The sequence below is a fragment of the Oncorhynchus kisutch genome, unplaced genomic scaffold (genome assembly GCF_002021735.2).
Source record: "Oncorhynchus kisutch isolate 150728-3 unplaced genomic scaffold, Okis_V2 scaffold3179, whole genome shotgun sequence".
NCBI classification, from domain to species: domain Eukaryota; kingdom Metazoa; phylum Chordata; class Actinopteri; order Salmoniformes; family Salmonidae; genus Oncorhynchus; species Oncorhynchus kisutch.
In genome coordinates this window covers 42,514-52,229 of record NW_022265124.1, presented here as the reverse complement: position 1 = coordinate 52,229, position 9,716 = coordinate 42,514, and the positions used below count along the sequence as shown (strand labels likewise).

Sequence of the window (9,716 nt, the reverse complement as noted above, 5' to 3'; positions counted from 1 at the left end):
ACTTCCCACTAAACTACTTTGTCATTGTCAACAAATGCTCAAAAACCGTCACTTGACTCTCACTGTTTCTGCAGGTGGCCTGTCCCTAAAAGATGATTTCCAGCCATGGACGAGAGCCAGTCAGAGGCGTACCACAGCTCCACAGCAGAGCCCGAGGAAGAAGACACCAGCCAAGACTTCAGCGAGGAGCTGGAGATTTGGGGTCAAGTCTGAGCCGGGGTCAGAGAGCGACACCGTCAGCTTCACCCCCAGTGTCACAGAAAACAAGATGGTCGACCACCTCACGGGCAGGGAAATGCACGCCTGTTCATACTGCAACAAACGCTTCAACTACCGTAGCCAGGTGATAATCCACGAGCGGGTTCACACGAGGAGAGGCCGTTCGTCTGCAAGCAGTGCGGCAAGGGTTTCTCCCAGATTAACAACCTCAAGAAGCACCAGCTCTGTCACAGGGGAGGGGAGGGGAATCACGAGTGCGGGGAGTGTGGAAAGGCGTTCTGCCACACCCAGAGCCTGAAGAATCACATGGTGGCAGCTCACGGCTTCGGTTCAAGGTTGGACTGCGAGACATGCGGCAAGATGTTTCACAATAAGAAAGCTCTCATCGCACACTCCACCAGTCACAGGCAGGGCTTTTGGCTGCGAGATATGCGGGAAGGCTTTCGGTACGAAACCAACTCTTAAGACCCACCAGTTCACTCACACGGGGGAGCGTCCGTTCATCTGCAACTACTGCGGCAAGAGCTTTGCCTACCTCTGTAACCTTAAAACTCACAAGAGGGTTCACACTGGGGAGAAAACCCTTTGGCTGTGAGCTGTGTGGCAAGTGTTTCACTCAGAAACACTGCCTGGAGAAACACTTGTGTATAGATTAAAGAGCTGTAGATAAACAGAGTAACTGCAGCAAACTACCATCTATGTTACTTGTTGGCACCAAATGTTCCATGGCTGTAACATTCTAATCTGCGTTCTGACTAGAATGTTGTGGTCTTGTAGTCTGGGTACCAGTCTGTTTAGCTAACGTTCCACTCCTTGTGCTATGGGCCACAGAGACTGGCCTTTCTTCAATCTCAGCGTTTAATATGCAGCTGGATTTGTGAGGAGTTGCTGATTTGTTGTTGGAAATAACGTTATTGTTTGGCAATGGCACAGAGTACAAGGAGTGGTATGTTAGCTAAACAGACTGGTACCCATGCTAGTGGTCTTGTGCTATCATGGGGGAAATTCTAAACCTAAAACCAAGTTTGTTGAACTCTGCGTATTCTATTGCTTTGTTGAGGAGACTTGAGTGTTTCTAGTAAAGTGTCTACATGTGTGTGGGACAGATTGACCTGTGCATACATATATTGTTTTTTCTTATAATATCACATTGTTATTTTAGGTAATTTGATCAATGTTTAGTTACATTTTAGCTGACATTTTAATTTGCACGATTACGAAGTACATCGACAGTTACTACTACAACTTCTATCATTAATGTGGCGGTAACAATAGTGTGAGGGGATTGACACAAAGCCAAATCACCCCTTCACATTCTGATTGGACAGAAATAGATCTCCCCCTGTTGAGTTAGGTTTCTCTCAAAGTTTATTGGTCATCACTAGCTTCCACAGCTACAAAGTCATAATCCCGCCCGTTTCTACAGTTTCTCTTCTTACATTTTGATTTTAAACCTAACCACACTGCTATTCTTAAACCTAACCCTAACCTTAACATGAAGAGCAAAAATTAAAATACATACATTTTTACGATATAGCCAGTTTTGACCTTGCGGCTAGTGAAAACAAAGTTTATTCAGATCAAGGTCGTTTTCCCTACTGACCTTTTTTACTGTACTACAAATATTAGCCTACACATATTTTATTTGTTTGTTTTAACAAATGTAATTTTGACAAATCAGCTGGTATCCACTGTGTACATTATATCCAATCCATGCTTTAACGTTGTAATGATAAAATATTGTATTCTGTCCTGATTCTGTCCACATATATAGCATAACATATACTGTTGTATTTCATTGGGAAAACAGTTCTTGACAATACGTATTTCACTTGGTCTGGGTATTAACTATTGCTAGAATAACTTTTGATTTCTTTCACTTTCATCTTAAAGCGGCAATCAGCAGTTGAAACAATAACAAAGCGTCCGAGCCACCCCTGTTTTTGGTAACAAAGCATAAGGAGGGGGCTGAAGTGATGTACCAACTCTCAAATTCATAGACAGAGCTATGGATGCAAGGACTGACCAACCGTGATATCAAAATTATATTTTTAACCATGTTTTGAGGCTATGTAGTGTTTGTTTACATTTACTTTGTTTACAAACATTGGGATTTAAAAAAAAAAGTATCTATTTGGTGTTCTTGGGGTAAAAATATTGTATTTTGGGTTCTGATGAGGTATGACAGTTGAATCTAGCTCATGAGGCATTTATAGGTTATGTTCTTCAAGAATACATATTCATTTATACGTCCAAAATGGATGTAGCAACTGCAGATTGCCCTTTTAAAAATTGCCATGCAAATCATACTACTGTGGTTGATAAATCAGAATAGATCGCAGAGAGTACCAGTATAACAAACACTCTGCACTCTGCTGTGCCCACTCACGCTCTCATAAACCATTCAAGCCTGGTAGGTGGCGGAGGCGAGCTACACACTTTTCTGTAATGCTGGAACAGAGCCAAGATACGGTATAGAATCACTGGCTGAAGTAGAGGAACTGTCAGGGGGGTCGGAAGCCTAAATAATTGCATGAGATGAGTTCAATTGGATATAAAATGTACAATTAATGTGATAGCAAGCAATGTAGATAAATACAGCCACTGCAGTAACTAATTGAAAAGCCTGACTAGCTAACTTGATAACTAATGCTAACTTACTCTCCTCGTGGTATGACATGCTAACTATGCAAGTAGCTAGTACACAGGTTAACAGCTTTTATTACAACTAGCAAGCTATAATGTTTTAGTTTGCAAAATTACTTTAGCTAATGGTAGCTTATCCTCTCTTCATGCAGCCAACAGTATTTCAAGTGGACAGCATGTGTGTGGAGAACTTGATTCTACAACCTCATATTCGGCCAAAAAGGAATTGACACATAGATAGGTTCAATTTGAAGTACCTGGCCATTCAAGCAATGTATAGAAATTATAGAAATCAGCTGAAAAAGCACTATACCCAAGTGTGTAAAAACCGAGAATAGTTAAAGAAGCTACTCCTTGCTGCACTCTATTTGGGTGGAAGTGAGGATATGGCATTCAGGGATTTCGATAAATACAATGGCGGGTCCCTCCCCCATGAAATGCTTGTATTTCTCCACGAGCGGAGCAGCACACTCTCACCCGAGTTTGGTGGATTTGGGGGGGGGGGGGGGGTTTGACCTTATATGTATGGAAATGGCCGACCATGACTGTGAAAAAAATAACTTGTGGTACAGTCTTACAATGGATGGGCCGTGTCTGCGCACAAGCTAAACATGCAGACGGAAAACGTGAGGGAGATGGCCCACAACACTCTCTTCGTCAACTCCTACTCACACCGTCTCAGCACTGTTGACTGAAGTTGATATTTTGTGATCTGAGGTCGTTCCCCTCATGTTTGTTCCCCACAGACTGAGGTTCTTCAATGAAACTTGGAGTGAGGTGAATGCTGACGTACTCAGTGAAGTGGCAAACACCTACCACGCATTTTACGACACCATCAACCACATTGGGAACCTGGATTGGGTAAATGGCGAATCATCCTATGAAGCAAACAATCTTGTTTCGAAACTTGCGGATTTTCAGTTTGTTCCAGCTCTTCACCTACGCGCAGGTTTTCTCCAACATTTATGTTGCATTTGACACTCTGAAGCACAAAGCAATGGATGTGGCAGCCTGCAAAGCTAGCATTGAGGAGCTGGTTCAACACATCCAGAGCAAGAAGTCTGACTGCCTTTGACAGTGTCTAACAGAAGGCTGAGAGATTGGCTCAACACCCATGCAAAAGTCTCAAGTAGACGGATGACTTAGACCCTCTGACACACTTCAAGGCTGTGTACTACAAAGCTCTGGAAACCGTCATCTCTCAGAACCAGGTTTGTTACGCACATCTGGATGACCTACGCTTCCTCGAGCTGCTGGATCCAGCGAAGTTCACTGACATGAACATCCATTTCGCAACAGACGTGGTGGATAGCCCAGTGAAGCTCTACGGGGGCTTCTTCAACATGGACAGGCTCAGAGTGGACCTGAAGGCATTCTATATAGGCCAAGGACAGCAGCAGGACAGCCTCAAGCTCTGTGAATGGATCTGTTTAATCCGGTCCCAGAAGAACCCACTACCAGAGCTCTACAAGCTGATGTGCCTTGTGACGACCATTGGAGTGACCTCAGCCGACGTGGAGGAAAGCTTCCCCTGCCTGAAGCGCATTCATGGCTTTGTGAAAGGGGAAAAGTTGGACGATCAGCTCCACCAGAACATGGCCATGATGTGCATAGAGAATGAGGGTTTGTCACGAACTCGGGGAGCAGCACTGGTATGACAAAGTCACGAACCTCTGGGCCAGAAAGACCAAGAGAGAAGATGAGTTCATCACCAAGGTATGTCACCTTTAGAGAGTGTGTGTGTGGGTGTCTGAGTGTGTGCCAAACTATACCACTCTATTGTTTTGATGAAATGGCCTGGTTATTGTTATTTAGAGCAGTATGAATGTGTCGTTACAGATGGCTGCAGGAGGGTTGACAGGACAGGCAGCAAAGAGGACCTCCACAGCAACAGAGGACTCTCAGGAGCCACCATGATGACGAGGTTTTCTCACCTGAATGATCTGAATCTAGATTACAACACACAGGTCTTGCCATCATTGTATGATTTTTTTTGTGTGTAAATGAACTGAAGCTTACGGACAATGTCAAGGTGATGAGTTATTCACCATTTTTGATGAACAAATAAGGTTTTATATGTAAGATGGCTAAATAAAGAGAAAATTATTGATAATTATTATATTATTATTTGTGGCCTGGTCCTATAAGAGCTCTTTGTCACTTCCCACGAGCCGGGTTGTGACAAAAACTCACTCATTCTCATGTTAAATGCATATATTGTATAGTTTGTGTGTGGCAGGCTTACAATGATGGCAAACCAACAACATTTGTGTTTTGCTGACCCTGGTGCCAGAGGTGGTACGCAGCTGGAGGTTGAATGTTTGAAGGGGTATGGGACTATAAAATGTTTGGGAACAACTGCCTTAGACATTTACCCCCTCCACAACAATATACCATATGTTGAATGCCTAGTTTTGTTTAAGTTATCTGATTGAAGTAAACACATATAAATATAATGGCGTTCCCATTCAAGTTAATTAACCCATTCTATTCATTAGCCATTTGTTTTAACTAGGCAAGACAGTTAAGAACAAAGTATTATTTATAATTACAGCCTAGAACAGTGGGTTAACTGTCTTGTATAGGGTCGGAACGACAGATACGTATCTTGTCAGGACAGGGATTCCATCGGGCAACCTTTACAGTTTCTGGCCCAGCCCTTTAACCACTAGGCTACCTGCTGCCCCAAGAACCCACCTGTCGCCCCATTTAAAACAATTTGATTGCCGAAATATGATCAGATAACATTGGCCGGGTGATTGGACAGATGTGAGTTCCCAGAGTTACTTTTATTTGGTTCGTAAATTATACTGATTACAGTAGAACCCCGATTTATTTCATTTTATAGGTGTAGCCAGCCTACTACAGTAGTTCAATCAACTCCCTTTGCTCTTGGTCGTTTATGCCAATGGAGCCCAGTAGGTGGAGGTATAGGCCTACACATTCCTCATTTTCATTAGTGGCTGGTGCGCTATCACCGTCATAAGAAGCCAGCAGAAAACGAACGGGTGGACATTTGACATGAGTTAAGTTATTACAAGACGTAGATACATTTAACCTTGAGATTTATGGTTTTTCTGTGACATTTATTCATGCTAATAGTCATGTCAATGACAACCAGAAATGTACATCAGAATTTGAGTTTAACAAGTTGTCACTGTCACTTTGTTTTCGTGAAAACAAATATTGTTTTAATGACAAGAACTAGTTGCACTTTCTCCAGGTTGTGTGTGACCTACGTTCATTGTAAAAAGCTTTGTTTGAATAGAACAACTTATAAAAAGGTGCCATTTTATCTTCTATGAATTCTAAAGTTAGTTTCCCCACCATATTTTGAGTTTTTTTTTTACGGCTCACTTTTCTGCCATCCGATAAATTGGTAAATTGAGGCTTAATAAATTGAGGACCCTCCAGTCTTTTTGTCCTTGTCTCAAATCCTTTATACTGATCTATTTTATATACGTAGAATTAAAAAGCAAATGAACCGGTCTTAGACAATACTGCCATCTTTCAGAAAGTATCAGCCTATACAATGTCATAGTACTTAAAAAAATGTTTATTACTGGAAAACAATAACGGTTGAGGTACATAAATGGGAAATGACATTTGAAATCGCATCACATTTAGCCCTTTGGCGAACACTTAGTCATTTACAGTCAGTAAACAGCCCATGTTGAAAGCGGTTAGAAAAGGTGTCAAGCAATTAACAGTATCTTCGCAATGTTGACTAACAGCGATAGTTGTGCACGCAGATGAATGGTAATTGTCCGCCACATCCGCAGTTCCTCCACCCCTGGCCCACTACCAAAGGAAAAATGACAAAAGAAAAGTCATGTCGGTCATTTCATCGGCTTAGTTCTGGGACTATGCTACATCTTTAGGTTCATGTCTTACCAGCAGATTGCAGGTACATGCAGGAGTTGCTGGTTGCGGTGCTCTGGCTGTACCAGTTGGTGTAATACATTCCTGAGCGGTCGATCCACATCCAAGTTCCCTGAGTAAACAAAGAGTCATAAGACATAGCTGCACTACTGTCCCTTACCACTAACAGATCTGATATCATACCTAGCTGCATGATTCAAATATCAGAAGCTATTTAAACACATGGCCCAGAGTGTTTCCCGGCCATGTGCTCTGAGGGAAAACTCTAGGGCCCGGGACTGTTTCTTGACCGGTCTCTGTCAGAAAAACGTAGGGCGCTACGTATGCTTAGATGGCGGAGGTTTTAAAGGCAACCCTTTCTCTCACCTGGAGGTAGAATCCACCTATCCAGGCGGTGGCTCTGTTGGCTGTTCTGGTTATCTGTTGCAGGTAACGATACTCGGGGGAGGAGCTGGCAGAGGCCAGGCTGGCGCCCAGTTCATTGCAATGTTCCTGAAAGAAGAGCGGGGAGGTGAGGGGTGAGACACTTGCACACACTCACACAGTAGGCCTGCACATGAACAAAAGTGTTGCGCTCCCTCATAGTGACATTACATTATACAGACACAAACGCACATTTTTTGAAAGTGAACTATTTGCAGTCATAGTAACATATTCACGTCAAGATTTTCGACACTAAATATATTACATTGAGAAGTGCGTTACCTCGGCTCCGAACCAGGACCGAGGAGTGTTCACAAACATGTAACACTTGGACTGGTAGCTGAACCATCCGTCAGGGCAGAACCTGCGTGCCGCTGTGAAGACAAAGATAAAATACAACAATGATTTGACATCGCAATACAAGGAGTTGATATTGTCAGGAGTATGAACTTTCAACAAAAAAAAACGTTTGATCTCATTATGTAAAACATGAATGTTTATTTAGTCATGCTGGTGATTTTTACCTCCCTGCTGATGGGAAACCAAAACATTATTTCATTGTGATCATGCATTGCACGGTATACACAGGCATCAATAGTAGAACCAGTGATGGTTAACTTAACATCATTCATCATGGAGAGTCCCTACCTTTCTCTTTAGGTGCTGCAGCCACCTCAACTGCCGCATTCTCATCTTCTGAAAAGACACCTAAACACATAATAAGACAAGAATATCACTTTGAAAGCCACCAGCAAATCACAGACAATGAGATTCAATATAATTATTTTCATAGCTAATATTTTAGACATGGCCTGTAGTTTAATTCGTCTGTTTTCTACCAATGTGAAAGAATTGTTATTGATCAGGAAATTATGTGATGCTCAAATGAGGTGATGCTCCACAATAGACATTGATGCTCTTGCTTGATTAAAGCCTATAGAGAAGAACTGACCTGGGGCGTCACTCAGCTTCTCCTCTGCTGCAGGAGCCTCAACCTCAACAGCCTCCTCTGTGGAAGCACGGAACAAGGAAATCAATTTGACTTTCATTCAACTGGGAATTGGGAGAAATATTGATTCAGTGCTCTATTACTGCTCTCAATACAAACATAATTAGAGAACCTGGGGCACTTTTTGTCTCTTCTACCGCCACAGCATCGCTCTCCACAGGAACTTAAAGGGAAAAACACAACTATTGTTATTATTCAGTAACAATGAAATACCCTGTGCTGTATTAGTGACATTGTTGAGTATTTGGCTGACTTACCTGCTGCTGCCCTAGCAGAGAGGGCGACACAAAGTAGTGCAAAGATGATCAGAACCTTCATGGTGGTGATGATGGTGGTGCTGCTTGTCTGGATGAAAAGGGAGAGAACGTGTTGGAGAACCAACTAGAGAGAGTGATACACAATCATTTCAGACTATCACTAGACAAGAGTATTTCCCTACAGAAGGCAACCTTAAAAATATAGCTGAAAGTTCATCATCACCACAGTAAATACATACATCTAAATGGAGAAAGGGAGAGAAAATAAGCCATGTTGAATGAGTCCGACACTAGGCAACAGATGCTGTAGGACTTACCTTTTGTAGTAGGTAAATCACTGTTTTCTTCAGGTACTCTTCCTCAGGTAGGCCAGTGATGGAGTGATGAGCGGAGATTCGTACTCTCTTTATATACTGTTGTGTCCCGCAAACTTTCACTTATGCACTTGCTGTGAATGACGAAACAGCGTTGGACTTTGACACTTTATATGGCTTTGTGTTTATACTTCAGATGAAAAATTCAAGTTTCAACCTGGACTCGGGGGTAGACATAACATAGTAAAAGTAAATCCAGGACACTGCCGTTAGTATGATATGTTACGTTTTGTTTTCATTTGTGGATGTCCATCATCCGTTTCATATTATATGGTATGAATAAAAATGTGTATGATATGTTACAAATTGCAATTCGTACAATGTTATGAATTTGCAAAACATATATGTTATGAATTCCATTTTTTTTTGTGGCTAATGTTAGTTAAGTGGCTCAGTTTAGCTAGGTTGCTAACGTTAGTCATGTTAGGTGTTAGGAGTTAGGTTAAAAGCTTAAGTTTAGGGGAAGGGTTAGCTAACATGCTAAGTAGTTGCTCCGTAGCTAAAAAGTAGTCAATATTTGCTAATTAGCGCAAATGGTAAAGTTGTCCATGATAAGATTTCAAATCAAATCAAATCGTATTTGTCACATATACATGGTTAGCAGATGTTAATGCCAGTGTAGTGAAATGCTTGTGCTTCTAGTTCCGACAATGCAGTAATAACCAACGAGTAATCTAGCTAACAATTCCAAAACTACTACCTTATACACACAAGTGTAAAGGGATAAAGAATATGTACATAGAGATATATGAATGAGTGATGGTACAGAGCGGCATAGGCAAGATGCAGTAGATGGTATTGAGTACAGTATAGACATATGAGATGAGTATGTAAATAAAGTGGCATAGTTTAAAGTGGCTAGTGATACATGTATTACATAAAGATGCAGTAGATGATATAGAGTAC

The 9,716-nt window shown here is 41.8% G+C and overlaps 1 protein-coding gene across 2 annotated transcripts; it reads right to left on the bottom strand.

Annotated features, from left to right (window-relative positions):
- Positions 1-6,403: 6,403 nt before the first annotated feature.
- Positions 6,404-8,879, bottom strand: LOC116371387 (ladderlectin-like). 2 transcript variants are annotated; one of them, XM_031820257.1, is made up of 9 exons: positions 8,754-8,879; positions 8,437-8,524; positions 8,292-8,342; positions 8,123-8,179; positions 7,819-7,878; positions 7,453-7,544; positions 7,114-7,239; positions 6,760-6,859; positions 6,404-6,666 (listed from the first exon to the last, which is right to left on the bottom strand). In XM_031820257.1, exons 2-9 carry the CDS (start codon positions 8,495-8,497, stop codon positions 6,593-6,595), a joined length of 621 nt encoding a protein of 206 aa, XP_031676117.1. In that variant the 5' UTR covers positions 8,498-8,524; positions 8,754-8,879; the 3' UTR covers positions 6,404-6,592. The 2 variants fall into 2 exon arrangements, with proteins under 2 accessions (XP_031676117.1, XP_031676118.1); XM_031820258.1 differs by having other exon boundaries at positions 8,437-8,560; positions 8,754-8,867.
- Between the last annotated feature and the right edge of the window lie 837 nt (positions 8,880-9,716).